General features: G+C 43.1%; 1 protein-coding gene across 2 annotated transcripts in view; it reads left to right on the top strand.

Moving 5' to 3' along the window:
• usp3 (ubiquitin specific peptidase 3) overlaps positions 1-26,361 on the top strand; it is a 90,611-nt gene that overhangs the window by 1,057 nt on the left and 63,193 nt on the right. For both annotated transcript variants that reach the window (XM_085972049.1, XM_085972048.1), the window contains exons 2-4: positions 7,118-7,178; positions 15,249-15,386; positions 20,229-20,312. In XM_085972049.1, the coding sequence (XP_085828175.1) occupies positions 7,118-7,178; positions 15,249-15,386; positions 20,229-20,312 (283 nt within the window). The remainder of the gene's footprint in view (positions 1-7,117; positions 7,179-15,248; positions 15,387-20,228; positions 20,313-26,361) is intronic.

The following is a 26,361-nucleotide window of genomic DNA, read 5'->3' as shown; positions in this document are numbered from 1 at the left end:
TTTTTTTTAAAGTAACCCCGGTGTATTGACATTTTTGCCACGTACCATTCACCCAGTCGGGATTTAGGGCAGGCATTTAATCTCCAGTAACCCGCAGTTTATTGCAGGAATGCAGTGTTTATTTTGCAACATTAAAAAAATCCACTCGGATTACTGTACAAGTAGACTTTCCAATGACTTTCTTTGTAGGAGGCACTCGGGGCTGGAGCAGACTGGCTTTCCTCTGCTCGAATGTTAGGCCTGGTATTGTTTCCATTGTCTGGCCTGCCCAGTGCAATGTCTGAGAGAAACTTGTTCCCCCCTCGACCTGCTTTAGCTTCAATCGGAAGTCGCCCCCAATCTCTTTCAAAGACTGGCATTCCTACATGCTACATACTGCTTACAAGAGCTTGCGCATGGAATTATGTACAATGATGATAAAACTCGCACGGTGGAGACAGGATGGGATTGCGATCTAATCAGCTTTGTCTTAACTACACCAAGAGGGCGAGGGATACAATGGGACTTTCGAATTAGTGATGTGAAGTTTTCCCTGTGATAATTGTTATCAGCTTTAATGGCAAATTACCGAAGCCAAGATGCTTTTTTTTTTAACACTTTCCCGTCTAGATGGTTCAAATCTGCACGTCTTAAAACGAATAGCTTTCTCTGTTTTGAAAGGAATGGTGGTGTTGCATAATCGGGAGTACTGTAGGTTAGTTTTAAAACCCAGGAAATCTTGCACAACTATAGTTGTCATATAGTTGACTATATAGTTGGTGCGTCTTTATTGTAAATGTGAATGGAGAACGTGCAAGAGTTCATCGGTCGCAAGCAACCGGCCGGATTTCTAATCTTAAATTCCGAATGGCAACAATCTTTTCCTTTTGTCCGCCGAGGCAAATCTGTAAGATTTTTCCTTTAAAATAATTTCAGGCCTGCAGAAGGATTTCTTCCATTAAATCAAAAATTGTAATTGAGTGGGAGTCTATTAAGAAATTATCTCTGCATATTAAAATAATTAGCACTCGAAAAGTACAAGTACATTTTTTATTGAAATTATACGAGAAATGTTCAAGATGCGTTGTGTTTTTGAAACAGTTGTTTCATATACCAAAGATTATTCCAATCTACAGAGTGTAAATGTTTTACTGATGTCTTGGAATTTTATTGCTGTCTTGGTGCAGAGGTGAAACTTAATCCTATTAGGCTTGTTTTGGTTTCGAGTGCGGTATTCCCCAGACACACTTGTCACCTGACTCTCATCTGGTAAGCCACACACAAGGACTTTGTGAACTGTTGGTCAGAGTGTATGGAAGTGGAGTAACAATACTGACTATATAGTACTGTCTCATCAGCCCAGCAACTTGCTTCAGGATTGGTGCACAATAGATGGTTAGAGGGGAGAGGAGAGTTGTCATGCAAGCCTAAATGTTATAAATAGGTATTTCCCAGTGATGTAATGTCACTGTGATCTTCAAAGCAGCGGAAGACTTAAATGTAGAACTGCCTGTGGTGTGACATTGTGAATGGGAACAATAAACTGGGCGGTGCTGTCCTCATTCAAGCCAGTGGAATACAACTTCAAGATCACAAGATAATCATAGATGAGGGCCACATGGGTTCATCCATGCAGAGAGATTCTAAAGGTCCCTTGTGCAGCATAATTAATACCAAGGTGTTCACCTCTTCTACCTTGGAGCCCATTCCATGTGTTAGAATCATAGAATGGTACCGCACGGAAGGAGGCCATTCAGCCCGACGTGCCTGTGCCAGCTCTGTAAAAGAGCTCTCCCCTCCCCTGCTCTTTCCCCATAGCCCTGTATTTTTTTCCTTTTCACGTATTTATCTAATTTCCCCATTGAAATTTACTATTGAATCTGCTTCCACTTTTACAGGCGATGATGATAACTCGTTGTCCTACTTCTTGCAATTAAATTTATTGTAATTTTCCAGATCTACCTCTCCATGCCCCTTCCCCCCAATTGAAATTAGCAGTCCACTTGATTGGCACCCCATCCACCACTGTAAACATTTACTCCCTCCCACCAGCACATTTATGGCTGCAGTGTGTACCATCTACCAGATGTACTGCAGCAACTCACCAAGGCTTCTTCGGCAGCACCTCCCAAACTCGTGACCTCTACCACCTAGAAGGACAAGGGCAGCAGGCGCATGGGAACATCACCACCTGCAAGTTCCCCTCCAAATCTCACGCCATCCTGACTTGGAAATATATCGTCGCTGGGTCAAAATCCTGGAACTCCCTCCCTAACAGCACTGTGGGAGCACCTTCACCACACGGACTGCAGCGGTTCAAGAAGGCGGCTCACCACCACCTTCTAAGGCATTTAGGGATGGGTAATAAATGCCAGCCTTGCCAGCAACGCCCACATCCTGTGAATGAATAAATAAAAGAATTTAAAAAGTGAGTACAGGATTGAACCTGAGCGGTTTCTATGCCTGTGCCATGCCACATTGAGCTATGAGGATGGGGTGAGCTATACTACATGTTTTGAACTGAAGATCAAGATTTATTCTAAAATGTGAAGCTAAATCACGAGTATAAAATTGATACCTTATATCTATATTATTTGAAATGATTTATATGTTAAAATGCTTGTGTGGTTACGGGAGTTCAGCTATCCTGCTGGTGATCCGGTTGCTGTTGAACAGTTACTTTATTGCATGTACTTGCATAAAAGTTTAAATATTGAACTAGCAAAAGGGCATTTACAGGTTTCATAGTGTTTTCTGCCTAAATGTAAGGAAATTACCAATGCCATAATCTCGTGCATTGCACAATGGCATTAGCAGGGGATGCTGAGAGTGGAAGTGTGATTTTTAAACAATAGCTTTGTGAGGGATGAAGCAATCATGGAACTATTTACTCTGTTTTGAAGTGGCCTGTTTCCTGCTGGTGGTGGTAGTGTTTGCGAGAGGAAGTGGAAAGGACAGTGTGATATTGGGTTAGGGGCGTTTCTCATTTACTGCATGACTGGGTGGTAGGGTATCGGTGCACAATGGGGAGTTGGGAGTTCTTTAAACTCTAACACTTTTATTTGGGATGGGGAAGGGATACACACAGAAAGCCCAGGTATTTCCCTTCATGGAAATCTCCAAACAGAGGCTTGACAAGCAAGTTACCGACCTGAGGAGTTAAGTAGGCACCAAAAATACATTTGGAGGGGCAAAGAAGAGGGAGGAATTAATTTTAAACGAGGGCAAAAAAAACCCCCAGTGAAGGGGCAGCACGGTGGCATAGTGGTTAGCGCTGTTGCCTCACAGCGCCAGGGACCCAGGTTCGAATCCGGCCTCGGGTGACTGTCTGTGTGGAGTTTGCACATTCTCCCCGTGTTTGCGTGGGTTTTCTCCGGGTGCTCCGGTTTCCTCCCACAGTCCAAAGATGTGCGGGTTAGGTTGATTTGGCTATGATAAATTGACCCTTAGTGTTAGGGGGATTAAATATGTGGGGTTACGGGGATCGGGTGGGATATGTGTCGGTGCAGGCTCGATGGGCCGAAATGGCCTCTATCTGCACTGTGGGGTTTCTGTGATTCTGTGAAAGAGGAAAGCTGAGAGGTAAAGTGAAATGGCGAACATGCTTTCCTCTTTCCCTCTTACCTGTTCCACTCGTTCATTATGTCCTCTTCATTTTGAGGGTTAATGGTAATACTACTAGCACTGGTAGTAAACTTATCTCAATATGGTGATCCTGTCTCATCCTTTTAGTTCTTTTATGGGTCTGGAGCTCTGCTTGTAACCCACATTAATATATTTGCAAAGTGGAAGCAGGAGAGAACGAGTGGCAGTAACGTTTGTGATTATAAAGGCCTCACTGATCAACTAGTTGGAGGCAAAAAGATCCAATACTCAGATGTGCACTTCATTTCTAGTTAAAAGAAAGACAGTTAATACAAAATCTGGGGGTTATTTTGCTAAATGAAATCAAATCTAATTTGCGTAAAATATTTTAGTTTCTTTCTGATCATTACTTCAGGTTAAGGTGTCACTTTACCCATGGGTTTAACCAATCTAGATCATCATGGGGTGTTCTGTGTAAATAATGGTTACTAGAGACTTTGAGGTAATGCATGAATAGATCTGTCAGCATTCATCTGTGGACTTAAATATACCACCACAAACTTTGGTTTGGGAGTGTGAAAAATGTTAGTTTGTTTTAAAACAGGACAAATGGGACTAGAGTTCAGGAAGTCTGCAATACTTCTGCCTGAGAGTGTTAAAGAGGCCCATGTAGACACGATTCCTGCAAACCAACTGGGAAAACCTGAGGAAATGGATTCAGCTGCAAAGTATTAATAAAACCTCATTTAAACCAAAATTAAAAATTATATATGCTGTTTACTCAGCACAAAGGCAATTGGATCTGCTGCAGCCCAGCTCTAGTGCACACAGTCACAGTTACAGTGTGTGCAAATTACTTCTGGTTAGAAATTGTGCAACTGAAATGGATATGAAGAGGACTCACTGGTAGAAAGTCACTGTCCAGTAACCTAAATCGTAATTGAAATCAAGTTCATGTGTTGTGCAGTGAACTCCATATAAATATAGATTTGAAGCCAGAATAGTTTCTGGGGTCTCGCTACATTTAAAACCTGCAACCCGAGCTATCCCCATGACTGAGATAAGATTTCAGAAACTGAACATTGTTTCATTGTTTGCGTAAGTGTAGATTTTGAAGTTTGACATTTGAGCTGAAGTTAATGTGCCTTTTGATTTTAATTACCTTGAGTGTATTTGTGCTCTGATTGAAATCCACTCATCTTTACTCCCACAGGAACTCATTTCTGCAATCCAGATTTGTTAGTCACAAGATAGGGTAGCTGAAAATGTATATAATGAAAAAGAGCAGTCAGTCAAATGTTCTACTCCCTTGGGCGTTAACTGTTGCTAGTAAATATTTAAAGGCTATTACATTTCTTCAATACTTAATCAGCACCCAGGGGCTTGTTGTTGAAAGTTTAGCTATTATCCAAGCATAACCGTTAGCAAGCATAAATTGCCTGTATATGTTATTCCCCTTGTTGGCTAGGATCACACTCACAGAATCACACAGAAACCCCACAGTGCAGATAGAGGCCATTTCGGCCCATCGAGCCTGCACCGACACATATCCCACCCGATCCCCATAACCCCTACACCAACACATATCCCACCCTATCCCCGTAACCCCACACATTTTAATCCCCCTAACACTAAGGGTCAATTTATCATAGCCAATCAACCTAACCTGTACAACTTAAATAAAAACAGAAACTGCTGGAAATACTCAGCAGGTCAGGCAGCATCTGTGGAGAGAGAAACAGTTGACGTTTCAGGTCGATGACATTTTATCAGAACTGGAAAAAGTTAGAGATGTAACAGACTTTTAAACAAGTACAGGGGGAGGGGAGGATAAAACAAAAGGGAAGGTCTGTGATAGGATGGAAGGCAGGAGAGATTAAATGATAACTTTGCATTTGCGTAAACCTTGTTCCTGTCTGTGGTAGGATGGTATTTTACATGGAGAAATTCCTGAAATTTCTTTGGCATGCATTTTTATAATGTTCTGTGAAACTTTCTCCAGACCTGACTGCTAAGTTAATGCTACAAATGGCTTCTGTGCCTAGTTGATGGAAGGAAAAAATCAGTCAGGGTTCCTCCTGCTCCTGATTGTGGTCCAGTGGACAATCTGGATATTGGGTGAGGATTGGATTTGCGTTGGCTGTGATACCCTCCATAGTCAAATATTTAGCCAGCACTCATTGTCTACATTCACAAATGAAGAATATTAGGGCGACTTACCATACAGTAGTGGGTGCAAACTGCAGCAGAAATCCTCCCCATGGCCGACTCTGTCCACTGTTTGAAATGTATTTAAAAAAAAAGATTTTTGCATCAGTGTGTTTTCTAACCAATTTACTGTTAAATCTTTTGCTCTTTCATCCCTCCCCTCTGTGACTAGGTCAATTTAATGAAGATTTTGTTTGATTGTTTCTAACCTCGCTCTTGTAACTCTTTTTAAAAGAAACTGCCCTTTTAATTGAAGCTAGAGATGTTCTGTGAGGGATAATGGGGAATCCACTTGTGATGAATTTCTGTTTCATTACAAACACTGAGGCGTAACAGCAGTAGGTTATGCTGCACAGGAATGCTGAAGACTTTATATGCTTGCTGCTTGAACTCTACTATAAGTTGGTGCAATTCCACGGCCATTTTTCTTAATATTACTGCAAATCAATTTTGGGTGCACATCAAGTGCAAAGGTGGGAGTATAACGAAGGAGACTAAAGCTCACTAAAGCCCTGATGTGTGAGACCACTTCTAAGGGGCAATCTCGAACCTGTTTTAAGTTCAAAAAAGTGCAGCAACAAAACAGGCTGCATTTTGTTACCTTAAAGTGTAACATGCTTTGTGCATGAAAATACCCAATGCGGACCAGTGTAATATCCTGTGTTTCATTGTATTATATGTTGAAGCTTTATGATAACCACCATCCGCTTAAATTATTTCTACAGTGTAATAAATACAAAAGAGTACCATTTTGTTTTGATTACCCTTCTGTGAAATACCTTAATGTTTTTCCAGGTTAAAGGTGCTATATAAAAGTTGTTGTACAGTATTCAATCTTAATGGGGTAACAAAAATGTTCAAGTCTGCTCTGCCATTCTGTCATGAGCTGACTCTTGACCCTTACCAGAAATGACTGGCTGCCCAGCCTGAAAATCGCCTAAATGGGGATTAAGTACTGCATTACATTTACAGGGCTGTCCCCTGGGCCAACCATTGTTATCAGCAGTGAGTCAGGGAATTGCTGCGAGCTTCAGTGATTTGATATCTCGACAGAAGTATTTCAATACCTCCCTTTAAAAGTGACCATTGGATTCTAGAGGAAATGAAAAGCTGCTCTCGCTGTCTGAATGCCATACCGCAGGCTGTAAATTGTACCACTGCTCAAACACTGCAGACTTACAGCCGTTGAGAGGGAGGGAGAACTAGCTCATTGCTTTTCCACAGTGTGATAGATTTGGTATGGCTCTGCAATGTGAAGTTTTTTATATATATGCTAGAAGAGAAATCAACACTCGCTGTCAAACTGAAAGTAAAGCAATTGTCTCTCTCCCTTTTCTTTTTGCAGTTTGTCGCTCCAACAAAAGTCCATGGGTCTGTCTAATGTGTTCAAGTGTTCACTGCGGAAGGTATGGTAGAATTATGCTGACTTTCGGACTGTCTTGAAGATAAGCTCAGGCTGTGACTGTAGCACTTTTTAGTGATATTGTTTGTTACATAAAGACTGGTAGCTGTGTAGCTTTGCTCATCTCTTCAGTTGAAGAATAGCGTGTTGTACTTGGTAGCAGATTGCAATCGCAGCATGATTTTTAACTTGCAGTCACTGCTAAACATTTCAATAGCTTTTTTAAAATATTGCCTTCTAGCAAAGCTCTTGTTTAATGCAGCGTGGTCTGAAAACATTGCAGCATGAAACTTCCCGTTGAGTGTAAATATAATAGGCTAATGTTTAATGGTATGGAATGATGCATTTTTTTGTCAATTGAGTTTCAGGTGCTGTCTTTAAAGACACGAATCGATATTCTGTGGCATTGCCCATTAATACGTTTTGAGAGCAAGTGGGTAATTCCTGGCAAGCTATCTCCAATAATTGAGCTTTTAAAGATCTGATTGAAAGCTGGCAACTTTCCAGACCAGGGCTGTTGAACTCTGTTTAGATAGTGGGCTTCATCTGACATCCTGGTACTTGGCGTGGGCCACATTCAGCAAAAGTTCTTTGGAAACACTGGAGTAGAAAGTTACGTGCGTTTCGTCCATTTTTCAAAGCAAATTATTTACTTCCCCTACTGTGGAGCTGGGAGGCGCAGCAGGAAATGCTGGTCTGGTCCCCACCCCACCTCATTCTCCAGTTTACACCCGCCTTCCCCTCAGCCCGTTCCCCAATCTCTCAAACCTCATTCCCTCCTTGAAGGCCCGCACGTTCTAGACTGAGAAAATCTTGCTCCGTTCTTGTCAGAAACTCCCACCCTCTGAGCTTTAAAGTGCACATTAATCCATCACCTAAAACCTTTCCCATCTCTGACATCTGGCCTGCCTCTGGCCCTACCTTTTCTCTGCTGAAGCCTTTATTCGTGTCTGTGTTGTCAGCAGTCTGACTTCTCCAACTCCTACTCAATTGACCTCCCAAGCTATGACAATTTCAATTCATCTAGAGATCCAGCACTAAGTTTGACTCGCTAGCCAACAGCTGCTATTGGTTCCCAGTCCCCAACACACAATGCAAAATCCTTCTCCTTGTTTACAAATTCCTCTACAGCCTCGTCCCACTCTAATTACTTCTGCAATCAATCCCGACTTGTACCCTCTGCTCCATGCCCTACAGTGTGGCATTCTCTTTGCATTTTAAAAAAAATCCCTCTGCCTTGCTACATCGCTCCCCTCATCTTCAAAAGTTTCCTCATTTGTTGACTATGTCATTGAAAATATCTGTCGGTGAATGAGTGAAACCAGTCTTTTCAATTCCTCCTTTGGTCCTGGGCAGAAGGGATTGTCAGCTTGCACAAGATGACACTCCATTTAAAAAAAAATAACATGGAGGTGGATTTTACTCTCAGCCACGTTCCAGCTTTCTGTTTGGGGAAGGGCACCAATGCATGTTATATGTAAACTAATCGAGTAGAATGCACCTGGAATCAAGTATTTGGGCAGGAAATGAAATAATAAGCTTGAGGCTTTATTGAAATGAAGTCTATCTTATATGCTGTTTAAAATATTCACCTTTTGAGATTGTTTTCTGAGGTCTTGCTCTTGATTTCAATAGTGCATCTTGTACATTTGAGTTGGGCAAAGTTTCCTGATTCCGGAAAGCCCTTGATTCTGTGGTCCTGTTTGTGGTGTTATGGAGTTGATGTAATTTTAGTGTTTACATGCTGTTAACTTTTTTAATGGAATTCATGTAGTTCAATAAAAACGTAAAGGCAAAATTCCAACCGTTTCAAAACCATACTTGGGCTGGTGAAAGGATTAATGAAATCGTAGCTTGACGTGGATACTTTTTAAAAATAACATCCCTCCTCTCGCACCCCCTGTTTACAAGCCACCTGTCCCTCAGGATGTTGTCCAGCAGGGAGGGTAGGGCAGCCTGTAGTGTGGTTTCAGCAATGTGTGCTGCTTTCTGTTCAGCCAGCAGGGGCTGCGATTCAAATACAGCAGCTGGGTTTCTACAAAAAAACAAAATTCTGCAGATGTTGGTAATCTAAAATAAAGCAGAAAATGCTGGAAACCCTCTGCAGGTCCAGGAGCATCTGTAGAGAAAAGAAAAAGGTTAGCTTAACATTTCAGGTCTATGACCTGTCGTATATGCAGCTTTTTCCCTCTGTTTCTTCCGCCCTCTGTCCTCCATCCAGTAATTGCTGCACCTTTTGGTCCTCCATCCAGCAGGCGGGGCCAAGCAGGCAAAACTCATCTACATTAACAGCCAGTTTATGAAGAGAGTGCATTATTGGGACTCTTGACTCCCAAGCTTCTAGTTGGGAGTGAAATGCTCCTGTCTCTACTCAGGCTAACAAACTACTTTAACACTGTTAGGGTTGTACTTGTATCTGTTCTGTTTCCTTTGAAAATCTGCAAATTACACATCTGCCTATTTCCTTTTTAGAAAATTGTGCTTCAGCTGTTTAGCTTTAATCATGATTCTGTATCTGAATCACTTAGAATTAAATAATTGCTCTTTTGCTTTTATTGATCATGGTGTAAATAAACACAGACTATTTAACCTAGCAACAACCGTGCCATCTCTGATGTGTAAGCAGACATGTGGAATTAAACAATAGCCTTTGTTACTTAGTTCTGGATAATTAGACCAAAAATTACATGGACACAACTAGTCATTAACTTTGGAAGAAGGTAATATATTCTTTTTTCCACATCTTTGTTTTTCTCCCTCTTCATTCCTCCTCTCCTGAAGGTGATGATTTGTGAAGTAGTTTCACAAGTGGTCAGCCCATGTGCTTTTTGTTCATGTGAACCTAGACAGTGGGTGTTAGCAAATTATTCAGTTGTGGCATCCACAGAAGCAAAATTTTTAAAAATTTGTTTATGGGATGTGGGCGTCGCTGGCAAGGCCAGCATTTATTGCCCATCCCTAATTGCCCTTGAGAAGGTGGTGGTGAGCCACCGCCTTGAACCGCTGCAGTCCGTGTGGTGAAGGTACTCCCACAGTGCTCTTAGGGAGGGAGCTCCAGGATTTTGACCCAGCGACGATGAAAGATCGGCGATATACTTCTAAGTCAGGATGGTGTGTGACTTGGAGGTGGTGGTGTTCCCATGTGTCTGCTGCCCTTGCCCTTCTAGGTGGTAGAGGTCGCAGGTTTGAGAGGTGCTGCCGAAGAAGCCTTGGCGAGTTGCTGCAGTGCATCTTGTACACACTGCAGCCATGGTACGCTGTGGTGGAGGGAGTGAATGTTTAAGGTGGTGGATGAGGTGCCAATCAAGCGGGCTGCTTTGTCCTGGATGGTGTTGAGCTTCTTATGTTGTTGGAGCTGCACTCACCCAGGCAAGTGGAGAGTATTCCATCACACTCCTTACTTGTGCCTTGTAGATGGTAGAAACCCTTTGGGGAGTCAGGAGGTGAGTCACTCGCCGCAGAATACCTGGCCTCTGACCTGCTCTTGTTGCCACAGTATTTATGTGGCTGGTCCAGTTAAGTTTCTGGTCAATGGTGACCCTCAGGATGTTGATGGTGGGGGATTCGGCGATGGTAATGCCATTGAATGTCATGGGGAGGTGGTTAGACTCTCGCTTGTTGGAGATAGTCATTGCCTGGCACTTCTGTGGCGCGACTGTTACCTGCCACTTATCAGCCCAAGCCTGAACGTCATCCAGGTCTTGTTGCATGCAGGCAAGGACTGCTTCATTATGAGGAGTTCTAAGTGGCACTGAACACTGCAGTCATCAGCGAACATCCCCATTTCTGACCTTTATGTTGGAGGGAAGGTCATTGATGAAGCAGCTGAAGATGGTTGGGCCTAGATCACTGCTCTGAGGAACTCCTGCAGCGATGTCCTGGGGCTGTGATGATTGACCTTCAATCACCACAACCATCTTCCTTTGTGCTAGGTATGACTCCAGCCAGTGGAGGTTTTCCCTCCCTGATTCCCATTGACTTCAGTTTTACTAGGGCTCCTTGATGCCACACTCAGTCAAATGCTGCCTTGATGTCAAGGGCAGTCTCACCTCACCTCTGGAATTCAGCTCCTTTGTCCATGTTTGGACCAAGGCTGTAATGAGGTCGGGAGCAGGGTGGTCTTGGCGGAACCCAAACTGACCATCAGTGAGCAGGTTATTGGTGAGTAAGTGCCGCTTGATAGCACTGTTGACAACACCTTCCATCACTTTGCTGATGATTGAGAGTAGACTGATGGGGTGGTAATTGGCTGGGTTGGATTTGTCCTGCTTTTTGTGGACAGGACATACCTGGGCAGTATTCCACATTATCGGATAGATGCCAGTGTTGTAGCTGTACTGGAACAGCTTGACTAGCGGTGCAGCTAGTTCTGGAGCACAAGTCATCAGCACGATAGCCGGGATGTTGTCAGGGCCCCTAGCCTTTGCTGTATCCAGTGCGCTCAGCCGTTTCTTGATATCACGTGGAGTGAATCGAATTGGCTGAAGACTGGCTTCTGTGATGGTGGGGACCCCGGGAGTAGGCCGATATGGATCATCCACTTGGCACTTCTGGCTGAAGATGGTTGCAAACACTTCAGCCTTGTCTTTTGCACTCACGTGATGGTCTCCACCATCATTGAGGATAGGGATATTCATGGAGCCTCCTCCTCCTGTTAGTTGTTTAATGGTCCACCACCATTCACGACTGGATATGGCCGGACTGCAGAGCTTTGATCTGATCCGTTGATTGTGGGATCGCTTAGCCCTGTCTATAGCATGCTGCTTCTGCTTTTTAGCATGCATGTAGTCCTGTGTTGCAGCTTCACCAGGTTGGCACCTCATATATTTAGGTGCACCTGGTGCTGCTCCTGGCATGCTCTTCTACACTCCTTATTGAACCAGGGTTGGTCCCCTGAATTGATGGTAATGGTAGAGTGAGGAATATGCCGGGCCATGAGGTTACAGATTGTGGTGGAATACAATTCTGCTGCTGCTGCTGATGGCCCACAGCGCCTTATGGATGCCCAGTTTTGAGCTGCTAGATCTGTTCTAAATCTATCCCATTTAGCACGGTGGTAGTGCTACACAACACGATGGAGGGTGTCCTCGGTGTGAAGACGGGACTTCGTTTCCACGATGACTGTGCGGTGGTCACTGCTACCAATACTGTCATGGACAGATACATCTGCAACAAGTAGATTGGTGAGGACGAGGTCAAGTAGGTTTTCCCTCGTGTTGGTTCACTCACCACCTGTCGCAGGCCCAGACTGACAGCTATGTCCTTCAGGACTCGGCCAGCTCGGCCAGCAGTGGTGCTACCGAGCCACTCTTGGTGATGGACATTGAAGTCCCCACCCAGAGTACATTCTGTGCCCTTGCTACTCTCAGTGCTTCTTCCAAGTGGTGTTCAACATGGCGGAGTACTGATTCATCAGCTGAGGGAGGGCGGTAGGTGGTAATCAGCAGGAGGTTTCCTTGCCCATGCTTGACCTGAAGCCATGAGACTTCATGGGTCCAGAGTCAATGTTGAGGATTCCCAGGGCCACTACTTCCCGACTGTATAACACTGTGCTGTTACCCCTGGTGGGTCTGTCCTGGCGGTGGGACAGGTCATACCCAGGGATATGGTGATGGAGGAGTATCGGACATTGGCTGAAAGGTATGATTCTGTGAGTATGACTATGTCGGGCTGTTGCTTGACTAGTCTGTGGGACAGCTCTCCCAATTTTGGCACAAGTCCCCAGATGTTGGTGAGGAGGACGACTTTGCAGGGTTGACTGGGCTGGGTGTGCCGTTGCCGTGTCCGTAGCCGGTGCCGAGGTCGATGCCGGGCGGTCCGTCCGGTTTCATTCTTTTTATTGTTTCTTGTAGCGGTTTGTTACAACTGAGTGGCTTGCGAGGCCATTTCAGAGGGCAGTTAAGAGTCAACCACATTGCTGTGGGTCTGGAGTCACATATAGGCCAGACCAGGTAAGGACGGCAGATTTCCTTCCCTAAAGGACATCAGTGAACCAGATGGGTTTTTACAACAATCCGGTAGTTTCATGGTTACCATTACTGATACTAGCTTTTTATTCCAGATTTATTTAATGAACTGAATTTAAATTCCCCAGCTGCCGTGGTGGGACTTGAACTCCCGTCTCTGGATCATTAGTCCAGGCCTCTGGATTACTAGCCCAGTGACATTACCACTACGTTACCGTTCCCTACTATCCAGCCAGGGTCACCACTGTTGATGGCTGGGATTGGGAACCATGGCCTTCACTGCCTCCCCAGCGGAGATCGGCTAACTCCACTCGCACCAGTGATTGAATATTGACCACCTTAGTCCAGAACGATCAGCTGCACATCCGGTGGGGTGTTTGCTGACTGCTCTTCCTCTGGAGATCCAGGGGAGAGTATTCAAGGTGCTTTTTCTTTTGTTTTTGTTCCTTGACATTTCACCCCCAAGGTGACAATTCATGTGTATATATGTTTCACAGCTCAGTTCATTCCTGTCCTTGCCCAGCATCTGTGAACATAAGAACATAAGAATTAGGAGCAGGAGTCGGCCATACGGCCCCTCGAGCCTGCTCCGCCATTGCTGATCCTCGATCTGAACTCCACTTTCCCGCCTGATCTCCACATCCCTTGATTCCCCTAGAGTCCAAAAATCTATCTCAGCCTTGAATATACTCAATCATTCAGTATCCACAGCCCTCTGGGGCAGAGAATTCCAAAGATTCACAGCCCTCTTGAGTGGAGAAATTCCTCCTCATCTCAGTCTTAAATGGCCGACCCCTTATCCTGAGACTGTGCCCCCTAGTTCTAGGCTCTCTAGCCAGGGGGAAACAACCTCTCAGCATCTACCCTGTCAATCCTCCTCAGAATCTTATATGTTTCAATGAGATCCCCTCATTCTTCTAAACTCCAGAGAGTATCGGCCCAATCTACTCAAACTCTCCTCATAGGACAACCCTCTCATCCCAGGGATCAACCTAGACTATTTAGAAGGATTTTGGATAGATCTCCGGCTTGGGAACCCTTGCTGACCTTTTCATTTTTCACCTCCTCGGAGTCTGAAACAGACTCCCAACAAAAGCAGTTGATGAACAACTCCAAGGAGCTGGATACGTATCTGGGGATGGGATTAAAGGTCGTAAAGGGATTGGCCGACAAAGTATACGCTCTGCAGAACACAGTGTCGACTGTGCTGATGTAGGTGCTGTCTCTGGAGGGTGACGGGCAAGGATGGAATATCCGAAATGAGAGCTTGGATGAATATTCTCGAGTTGTGCTCAGTTATTATCTTTGAGGATCGAGGAGTATTTATGAGAACTTTGTCATGGTATTAAATGGATTTGTCAGAGTCTGCTATGGTTTAACTTTTACACTGTCTGGATGGAGTAGGCTTGGTGGGTGGAATGGTCTTTTCTTGTTCTGTGCTTCCTCGTTTTCTTACTTCGGAGGTACTGAGGCCAATTTTAATACTTCGTGCTGTCCTGGCACAATATATTTGGAAAAATATAAATCTTATGTTCTGCTTTTTAAAAAAAAAAGTTAATTTGGCTAAATATCAAATGTTGATAGATGGGCCGAATAGCCTCCTTCTGTACCATAAATTTCTATGATTCTAAGATCTGTGGAATATAATTAAAAAGAACTTGCATTTATGTTGCACTTTTCACATCCTCTGGACATCCCAAAGCACTTCACAGCCAATGAATTACTTTTGAAGTGTAATCACTGTTGTAATGTGGGAAACGTGGCAGCCAATTCGCAAATGGCTAGCTACCACAAACAGCAATGAGGTAAATAACCAGTTAATCTATTTTTGGTGGTGTTGGTTGAGTGATAAATGTTGGCCTGGACACTGGGGGAACTCCTCTGCTCTTTGGTGCTATCGGATCTTTTATATTCTGAGGCCAAATGAGACCTCGGTTTAGTGTCTCATCCGAAAGATGGCACCTCCAATAGTGCAGCACTCCCTCAGTTCTGTGCTGTTCCAGTGTCGGTCCAGATCACGCACTCAAGTGAAAGTTAAAGGACTACGCCTCAATAAATGGTGAGCGTTTAAAAACGGAGAGCTGAATCCTTTTGCGTTTTAATTGCAGATATGTGAATGGACACGCCAAGAAACACTATGAAGATGCCCAGATTCATTCCAACAATGTTAAAAAGTCAGAAAAGCATGAAAAAGAGAAGTTGCAGCATGCAGTGTGTATGGATTGCAGCAGTTACAGCACCTACTGGTATGTGAAGCTCAAATATTAAATCTGTTAATGCAGCTTTGTAATCAATTCTTCAAACTTCAGGACTTGGAGTGCAGTTTAATGTGTGTACCTTGAGGGGCCTGCTTCATTCTGAATAAAATTTGCCTCGAGAAACCCAAGCAAATTTTTAAAAATTCGTTCCTGGGATGCGGGTGTCGCTGGCAAGGCCGGCATTTATTGCCCACCCCTAGTTGCCCTCGAGAAGGTGGTGGTGAGCTGCTGCCTTGAACCGCTGCAGTCCGTGTGGTGAAGGTACTCCCACAGTGCTGTTAGGGACGGAGTTCCAGGATTTTGACCCAGCGTACTGGTATATGTGGAGTTTAACTGAAACTGATGGGCTTTTCGGCAGGTTAAAGATCAAAGCACAGAAAGCTGACTTTTGTCCCTTTTTAAATATGCACTGAAGAAAAGAATGAATGAACTTGGGTTTATATCGCCCCCCCCTCATATTCTCAGGATGTTCTAAAGTGTAATCGATGACGAGTTAGTATTTTTTCTGACAGTGTTGGTTGAGTGAGAAATGTTGGCCTGGGCACAATGAGAAATCTCAAACTTCACCTTTAAGTGCATGTCTGATTATTGCCATTACAACGGATTTCAGCACAGCCAGTTTACATCTACAGCAAAGGTCGCACAAACAGCAAAGTGGATATATGACCAGATAATGTTTTTTGGTTGAGGGGTGAATTTTGGCCAGGACAACAGGAGAATTCCTTGCTTTTTGTTTTTGCATAGTGCCATGGGATCCTTAACATCCACCCAAGCAGGTCCTTGGCTTAACATCTCATCTAAACAAAACAGCACCTCACATCATGCAGCACTCCCCCAGTACTGCCTTATCTCTCGCTATCTCTGAAACCGCCTCTAGTTCTGCAATTCGCCCACCCCAGTATTCTGTTGCTCGGACTCTGGCATCTTGTGCATGATCCCCTCTTTCCAAACATTGGTGGCTGTGCCTTCTGCTGCCTAGGCCCCACACGATGGAATTCCCCTTCTGAAGGGTTAAATTACAAGGAGAGATTACACAAACTAGGCTTGTATTCCCTGGAATTTAGAAGGTTAAGGGGTGATCTGATCGAAGTTTTCACGATATTAAGGGGAACAGATAGGGTAGATAGAGAGAAACTATTTCTGCTGGTTGGGGAGTCTAGGACTAGGGGGCAGAGTCTGAAAATTAGAGCCAGACCTTTCAGGAGTGAAATTAGGAAACACTTCTACACACAAAGGGTGGTAGAAGTTTGGAACTCTCTTCCGCAAACAGCAATTGATGCTGGGTCAATAGTTAATTTGAAATCTGAGATTGATAGCTTTCTGCTAACCAAGGGTATTAAGGGGTCTGGACCAAAGGCGGGTATATGGCGTTAGATTGCAGATCAGCCATGATCTCATTGAATGGCGGAACAGGCTCGAGGGGCTGAATGGCCTCCCCCCGTTCCTATGTTAAACCCATCTTCTCCAAATCCCCTCTCCTTAAAACCCAATTCTTTGACCAAGCTTTTGACCATCTCCCCTGATAGCTCCTTTGGCTCGGCATCCATTTTTTGATTCCGTCTCTCTGAAGCACTTTGGGATTTTTTTATGTTCCATGTGGCAAATAAATTCAGGTTGTAAATAACACATTAACATGTAGAACTATAAAATTTGAATGATCAGATAATTTGATATAAATAGTTTTGAATGAAGAGTCCTCTGTATCTTTATTTAAAATTAAAGATTCTTCGAATTGGCTGCCGTGTTTCCCTACATTACAACTGTAATTGCTTGGCTGTGAAATGTGTTGGGATGGTCGGAGCTCCGGAAGGATGCTATGTAAATTGCAAGTTCGTTCTTTTCAGAAGAACTGAAGATGGGTTTTTGGAATAGTAATGTTGTATTATGATTCCATAATATATTAACTTTATTTGGAAAAATTGTTGCTTCTGTTTTTTAAAAAAAAAATGAAAGCTAATTCTGGAAACAAAGCCAGAAGCATTGGAAGCCTTGGCATGGTGATGGTGACAACAGGGTAACCGTCAGCCTTCGATCTGTGCTGCTCTTGGCTCACCGAGCTCAGCCGATATCCACAGGTCCTGCCACACAGATCTCGGCAGCAATCTGCATCCAAACACTCTTGTCTGATCTATTATTCCTGAACTGTTGCTAAATCTTGATGTCAATTTTGGTTTCTTTAAACTATCTATGAAACTCATTCGTAGACTGCCACTCTGCTCTGTCCTCGGAGGTGATTTTCACCGGGCTTTCGATTCTGCTTCTGCTGGCTGCTGTGGGAGGTTTTTCTTTCCTTCAACTGAGTACGGTACGGTCCTGGGGAGGGAGGTTCGTCCGTTTAATATTCTCATCATGTGTCTGACTGATCTCTTGTGTCTTCACCTGTCCTAATAACAAAGGTGTTTTGCAGTATTCTTGACTGGCTAGGGGGAGGATAGATGATCATACAATTACTGTATTGTAAGCTTCTGTTGCTGCTAGCTCAATGACTTGATTCAACATATGTAGTGGAGCTACAGTCTTTGCTTTACAGCTGCTGCATGTTCTTCCTAAATTACATCTAGCTTGGCTTACATACAAAATCCCAAAGGGTTTTGTCAATTCTGCCTAGAAAGATAAAAGTATGAGTACCACAGTGTTACACTGCTCTCTTTCCGGAACTGGGATTTCACTCCTAGCTGTGTATCTTTGCTTGTAATGGTTTTTAAAAAATATTGAAAGCCAAATTTGTGCTGCCACTTTTGTTCAGCAGGATCATTGATGCCCCTTTCGTCCTCTCCTGATTGTTGTTCTTGCTAATTTTGAGGCCCCAGCTGTATTGCGTGCAGCAAGGAGAAGGGTCTGAAATAAGAACGTTCCAGGGAGCACAGCATTCGTTGCCTTCAAGTCTCTCTTATCAAATCTCTGCTTGTCTCGTTTAATGTTGAATTGCACAAGAGGAAGAAGTGTGAATGAAGTCCTGATGCAATACTTTTGATCATACTTCCTTGATCACTTATTCAAAAATATTCAGAAACTGGAATTGTATTCCCTTGGGCGTGTTAGGCTGAGTGCATTTTACTGTATAGGATGTGGGGCGTCAGATGTGGTATAATGAAGTGTTGACCAGGGCTACTTTTATGTAGACCTATTTGGAGCGCTGGCATCTGGGGATCTGAGCCACTAACTCTGCTGTTCGGCAGGATTCCAGGTTGGTTGTGCGTCTCATGAATATTCTAATTGGTCAGTGCTGCCGTTTTCATTTAAGGAGATGGTTTATTCAGCGACTTGCCTATGAACAAATATGGAACCCGACTACAATTTGAATTGCTTCTTAAAAATTTAATTAACTTGAAATGCAGTCAGTTAAAATTATATAATCAGGAATTTACCTCCTTCCCCCTTGCATTTGGGGATTTCAGATTTCTCTTTGAAAGTCTCATTAAAGGGCTTGTCATGTTGCACTAGAAGTGTGCAGTTCAGTGTTGAATTATATGTAATGTATTTTGGAAAACCTCAGCCACACATAACTGCATATCTTTTTCTTTATACCGCAGGTAATCTTAGTGCATCTTCATATGTTGTCCCTTTGAATATTTTATGAGGCCAATCTTTATTGCATTTAATTCTACAAGACAACTTGTCTTTTCTGCTGCATATTTAGAATTTTCATAACATAAAATGAAAGGTGTATATTTGCCATTTGCTTTGCTTTATGTTACAAGATGTACCTTTCTTTCTATGATTAAAGGTCTTGCATCTTTGAACACTTCGGCCCTGAATTTCCAGGATCGTATTTACGGCACCCTCTGTGTTGATCTTGCCCGCAGAAACCTGTGCCAACTTTTCCTGCCAGTATTGGGGGAAATATATCTGGCGGCTGTCTTCTGCCATGGCACCTCACTCTCGAGCCTCTTGCCTCTGCTGCTAGTTTTTCTCGTCCGACATTATGCATAGCGGGGGTATGCGGAAGGTCATTCCAGCTGTTTAGTCCTTCTGAACACGTGTGGTTTTGGGGGAGGGGGGGCCGTGAGGTCCGAAAAAATGTGAATGCATCAAGACTGACCGCACTTTGGTTAGAAATAGTGGCGTCTCAAAAGAAAAAATGTAAAACGCACAAGCAAACTCCAAAGGTTGGAGTTACGTGATTTCTGGTGACTTCGGTGCTGCTCCTAAATGTTTGGGCATAAATCTACGCCAGCGCATTATCCGTGTACATCCAGGAAACTCGCCTGAGCTGGTCTTTTACATGGAGGGTGGAGCTATGTAGATGAGCGGCAGACGGTTTTGGCAGATGTATTTCTGAAGCCCACAAAAGAGCGAGGAAATGTGCATATTTTGTTTTGGCGTAAAACCACGCAAATCAGTTACGTGTGAATTTCCTCAGGAAAAGAAAATGGTGCAATTCACGTGCTGTAGTTAAGTCGAAAGTTTCCAAGAAAGTCCGGGCCTTCCTGTCATTGTTTTCCATTATAAATGTTTTCCTACGTCCACATTTTTAATGGAAATGACCTTTTGTAAACTTATCATGCTGTAATTATACCCTCCTGCAGTGAATATGTATGAATTTATGATTTTAAAAAAAAATGTTGACCCGTTACATAAAAATAAAGCCAGAATGCATGACTTTAAAAATGTGGACTGAATTCCATCTGCACGCCCCAGTCCAGTTATCCCCTGCCCTTTAACCCTGCTTCACCTGCAGATAACTCTTGGTCTTGACTTCCTGTGCGCATTGCCACAGGAGATGAACTAGTTTTATTAAGTGATGTACAATCAACTATATAGGGATCAATAACGTTGAGAAGAAAAGAGGCAGCTATGTTTTTTAATGCGTATTGTTTTTGCTTCTAGTTACAGATGTGATGACTTTGTGGTGAACGATACCAAGGTGGGCCTGGTTCAGCAGGTCAGGGAGCGTCTACAGAACTTGGAGAAGTATGTGCAAATAAGTTAACGGTACTATTGTAAATCACTTGAATGTTCTGCAGCTTGTTTTCTAGATTAGCTCAATTGTCTCTAGATGCAGGTTTTGGAACTCCAAAAAATGCAGAGTTCGGGAAAATGTTCAGGATGATTCCCCAAAGTAAGCTCAGGATAATATAGCCTGCAAGACAGCTAAAGATGAGGGGAGACTCAATCATGTGTACTTTGGTCCTTCCAGTCAAAGTCTCTCAAATACTTTTGGGTAAAAGGATGATCTGGCAGTGCTTTTGCGCCCCCTGAGTGGTAGGAAATGGGGTCCAGCTTACGCTGTCTCGGCGAGGTGCCTTTCCGACAGGAAAAGAATCTGTTTGTAGCATTGGCGACTGACTGCCATCTCCGCCAGAGAATGGTTTCTGACATAAGGAGCTCAAATTAGTCACCAAAACACTTTGCTGGGAGCAGGAAATTCAGTTAAAGTGAATTATATTTTTCATTTATTTGCTCTGTTTTAATAATAGTTCTGACGTTGCGTGGCTTTGTTAACTAGCAGTTAACACTAACTTTAAAATGCTCAAGAGCAACTTTAGGATATTTAATAAATTGGCCTATTTAGCTGTTTGTAACAGAAGTAATACCGATTCATGTGTACGCCTTTTGCTTTACTCAATTTTCCTATTGACTTGTCAGTGAAACAGTTAAAGTCATAGGTGGCTCTCTGTTGGGAACAGCAAATGATTTAGGGCTCTGTTAGAAATGTCAAGTTCCCACTGAGTGAAGTCCGTACCACCTACAGAGTTTTATTATTTTGTAGTCAAGTGGGGTATCTTACCGAGTTAAGATTCTCATTGAAAACAGTTTTTGCTAATCTTGGAAGATGTGTATAGGTAGGCAAAGAAAAGATTCATGGCCAAATGTACTGTTGGCCGTGATAACTGGACACTTTCATTTGAAGTCTTAAATACACATGCTTTTCCCTTTTTCTTTAATTCGGTTTCTGTTGAGATTTACATTTTCAATTTAATAAAAAAATAAAAAATAAAAAAAAAATTTGACTCTAGATATACTTCAGCCTAGACAGTAATGTCACATTTTACATGTTAACGCCGTTTTTTGATTGTGTAATTTTTATTTTGGAAATGTTGAATTAAAGATTTTGCTTTGGGGTGGGGAAAGAAATAAAAAAAAACTTTATAAAGTGCCTTATCGTGTGTCTCAAGCTTCTGAAAGTCTTGCATAAGAACACAAAACATAAGAAATAGTAGCAGGAGTTGGCCATACGGCCCCTCGAGCCTTCTTCGCCATTCAATGATCATGGCTGACCTCCTACATCAACTCCACTTTCCTGCCTTATCCCCATATCCCTTGATTCCCTTAGTGCCCAAAATCCTATCGATCTTAGTCTTGAATATACTCAACAGCTCAGCTCCGAGAATTCCAAAGATTCCCAACCCTCTGAGTGAAGAAATTTCTCCTCCTCAGTCCAAAATGGCTGACCCCTTAGCCTGAGACTATGCCCCCTAGTTCTAGTCTCTCCAGCCAGGGGAAGCAGCCTCTCAGCATCTACCCTGTCAAGCCCTCTAAGAATGTTATACATTTCGATGCGATCACCTCTCATTCTTCTAAACTCCAGAGAATATAGGCCCATTCTACACAATCTCTCCTCATAGTACAGCCCTCTCATCCCAGGAATCAATCTAGTGAACCTTCGTTGCACCCCCCCTCTAAGGCAAGTATATTCCTCCTTAGGTAAGGAGACCAAAATCGTGCACAGTACTCCGTGTGGTCTCACCAAAGCCCTATATAATTGCAGCAAGACTTCTTTACTCTTATACTGCAACACCCTTGCAATAAAAGGCTAACATACCATTTACCTTCCTAATTGCTTGCTGTTACCTTCATGTTAACTTTCTGTGATTTCATGTAGAAGGGCACCCAAATCCCTCTGAATCCCAACATTTACTAGTCTCTCGCCTTTTAAAAGATATTCTGCTTTTCCATTCTTTGTATCAAAGTGGATAATTTCACACTTCCCTACATTATACTCCATCTGCCATGTTCTTGCCCACTCACTTAACCTGTCTGTATCCCTCTTTACGTCCTCCTCACAGCTTACTTTCCCACCTAACTTTGTATCATCAGCAAACTTGGATATATTACACTCTGTTCCATCATCTAAGTCATTGATATAGATTGTAAATAGCAGAGGCCCAAGCACTGATCCTTGCGGCACTCCACTAGTTACACCCTGTTATCCCAGCCTCCGGTTAAGGGGTTGGCCATTTTAGACTGAGGAAGATAAATTTCTTCACTCCGAGGGTTGTGAATCTTTGGAATTCTCTACCCAAGAGGGCCGTGGATGCTCAGCCGTTGAGTAAAATTACTCATTTATTCCTACTCTGTTTTCCGTCCGTTAATCAATCTTCTATCTGTGCTAATATATTAACCACAATCCCATGAGCCCTAATGTTGTGTAACAACCTATTGTGCGCTACCTTATTGAATGCCTTCTGAAAATCCAAATACAGGAAACTTTGTGCTATCCGGCACCCACGGGACCGAGCTGCTGCCGTTGCCTAAAAAGTGCCGTACTCTCCAGAGTTAATGTTGAGATACGGAGATTCTTATCTCCGTATTTGACAACAAACACTTGTTTAGCAACAGCTTCTAAACACTCGGGTGTGGCCCTAAAGCTCTGTAGCTGAAGCTGTTGCTATAGCTACAGACCTTGCGCAGCTTGACTGTTCAAACAAAGCAAAAAAAACAAACAAAAAGAATAAAAAACGGCTGCTGATTTTTGCCGGTGGCTCCAGATTGCCGGATAGCTCACCTCCGGATAGCACAAAGTTTCCTGTATACCACAGCCACTGGTTTCCCCTTATCTACCTTGCAAGTTACACCCTCAAAAAAAATTCTAATAGATTTGTCAAACATAATTTCCCTTTCATAAAACCGTGTTGACTCTGCCCAATCATATTGTGATTTTCCAGGTGCCCGGTTACCACCTCCTTTAATAATAGATTCTAGCATTTTCTCTACTATTGATGTCAAGCTAACTGGTCTGTAGTTCCCTGTTTTGTGTCTCCTTCCTTTCTTGAACAGCAGGGTTACATTTGCTACCTTCCAATCCATGGGGAGTATTCTAGAATCTAGGGATATCTGGAGGATCTAAACCAATGGATCCACTATCTCTGTAGCCACCTCTTTTTAAAACCCTAGGAAGTTCCAGGGAGATTTGTCAGCTTTCAGTCCCATTCATTTCTCCAGTACATTTTCTTTACTAATATTAATTACTTTAAGTTCCTCACTTTCATTAAACCCTTGGTTCCCCACACTTTCCGATATGTTGCACAAAATTAATTACTTTTCCAAGTCCAGTGGCTGTTGTGCATGCAGATGCGGCAGCATTGACATAATAAAACTCACTACGCACTTGGTTCGAGTATAAAGCAAGGCTTTAATCAACTTGTTTCAAAACATGGAGGTCTAGTTATCTTTCACTAGTTCCTGTTTACAAAATGTCCTGGGAAAGCTGGGCCCACGCCCGAGTATTTATACTCCTTGGACGGCGCCGCCAGCTGGCCGTCCAGTGTTATTTCATGAGTCTTTCTTCATGGATCATAAGATTCATAACAAGCATTTTGAGATGAACGACCACCTGAACCAGTGGATTAGGCAGGTCCGGCCTCGGTTTAATTTCTTTTCCGAAGGACTTTTGACAGAGCAGCTCCAGGAATGCTGCTTCATTAAGCATCAGAGTCCACATTAAGTCAGCATTATATAGAAATCGAGTACCATACAACAGAGTTCATTGTGCAAGATGGCTTCACAACTAATTGCTATCCCAGAAATTGGCTATCAGCATTGTTACGCTCAGTCAATTGTGTCTTATTTTTGTGGGGACGGTGAAGATGTATGGAAGCTGGAAGCCTACAAGCCCATGATACCAGGCCCATAGCCTTTGATACCAACAAGTTCAATTGAAATGGGGAGAAGAGAAGCATCTGATTCTGGCATAACGTTCTTGGAGCTCTGCATTTGTGTTATTGCATTGATATTTAGTTTGAGTTTAAGTAGCGTCTGTCATAGGTGCATTAAACAGTTGGGACCATCATGGTGATCTACCGTTCTTGATTTCGCATCCATTATTGTGATGTCTGACTCTATTCCCCAGGTGCAGTTAAGTATGGCCATGATACCTGTGGCTGGATAATACTAGTGAGACATCATAAGCCTAATAAAACGCCCCGCATTTGTACTTTTCCAGGTGCGGGGATTTGGGTCTTGCCCATTAGAGGAGATGTATCTCTTTTTTCTGATGTATTTCTCTTGCAAAGAAGTGGCGAACCAAGATGATGCTAATAGTTCTGTACTGGTTGTGTAGCCCTGGGCTTCACACTACCTGTTATATGTTGTAAACCTCAGAGAGTTCCTACCAGATAAGTGTTTTGTCACCTTGCATTGTCCAGTGCACATGGTCTACCACTGACTAGGAACATACTGAAAGTCAGGGATGAGAAAATGCCATTTGGCCTATTGAAACTCATCCCTTCAGACCATGCATTTGCCATCCAGAAAGCCTACTATTTAGAAGGTCTGTAACTACAAATAGAAACGATCTGCCCATATACGAACATACGAATTAGGAGCAGGAGTCGGCCACTCGGCCTTCCAGCCTGCTCCGCCATTCAATAAGATCATGGCTGATCTGATTACTCCACATTCCTGCCTACCCCCAATAACCTTTCACCCCCTTGCTTACCAAGAATCTATCTACCTCTGCCTTAAAAATATTCAAAGACTCTGCTTCCACCGCCCTCTGAGGAAGAGAGTTCCAAAGACTCACCACCCTCTGTGAGAAATTTCTCCTCATCTGTCTTAAATGGGTGACCTCTTTCTAGATTCTATCACAAGAGGAAACATCCTCTCCACATCCACCCTGTCCAGACCCCTCAGGATCTTATATGTTTCAATCAAGTCACCTCTTACTCTTCTAAACTTTGGTTTTAGAAAGAAAGACAGACTTGCATTTCTACAGCGCCTTTCACAACCACCGGACGTCCCAAAGCGCTTTACAGCCAATGAAGTACTTTTTGAAGTGTAGTCACTGTTGTAATGTAAGAAATACGGCAGTCAATTAACGCACAGCAAGCTCCCACAAACAGCAATGTGATGATGACCAGATCATCTGTTTTTTGTGATGTCGATTGAGGGATAAATATTGGCCAGGAAACCGGGGAGAACGCCCTTGCTCCTCTTTGTAATAGTGCCACGGGATCTTCTACGTCCACCTGAGAGAGCAGATGGGGCCTCGGTTTAACGTCTCATCCCAAAGACCCATAAAGAGGAATATACCACAATGTGTGCAATAGAGTCTCATCCTAACTACAGAGCCTACCTAAGGAAGTCTGTAGCACTTCCTGTAGGTTATATGCAACATCTCCATTCTCCTCCTTCCCATCCACCCCTTTGGAAGACACTCAGTTGTGGAGTATTTGGAAACGCATTGTTGACATAAGTAAATATACCTTCCTTTTGAATTAGACTGTTTTTTGTGTTAAAAGAAGTTCTTGACCTGGAGTACTATCATTTTTTTATTGGCTTTGGTTATTGCCAGAAAGGCAAGTGAACTGTACACTCTTAAGAGCTGTTCCCTTATTTGACATGAAGGCAGTGATCAGACGTCACACCTGAATTCTATCTGACTCCGGAAATCAGCTGTGTACATTTCTTCTTACTTCCATAAAGCTGGTGTGTGAATGTTGGAGAGATGCTCTGCTGCAGTTTCATAAAATCCAGTTAACTGGCTGTCTTGTCACCGACGGAACGTTGTGTTGTAAAGACGAGAGATGTAAATCCTAGTGATTTCACTTTACTCTTGCACCTCTGCTCATCCTCCTGATTACCAATATATTACCCTTAATGTACAAAGGAAGACTTTATTCAAAGAATGAGTATACTGCATTGAAAGATGAGCTCCCTTACTTGCTTACAGACTGATGGCCTTTATGGAGATGACTTAATTAATGTTTCACAATATGATGCATTACATTGAAGGGCAGCA

The sequence above is a fragment of the Somniosus microcephalus genome, chromosome 32 (genome assembly GCF_052327205.1).
Source record: "Somniosus microcephalus isolate GS21.2 chromosome 32, FLI_Smic_1.0, whole genome shotgun sequence".
In the NCBI taxonomy this organism is placed as follows: domain Eukaryota; kingdom Metazoa; phylum Chordata; class Chondrichthyes; order Squaliformes; family Somniosidae; genus Somniosus; species Somniosus microcephalus.
The sequence above is the reverse complement of the archived record's forward strand: the minus strand, read 5'-3'. Positions and strand labels throughout refer to the sequence as shown.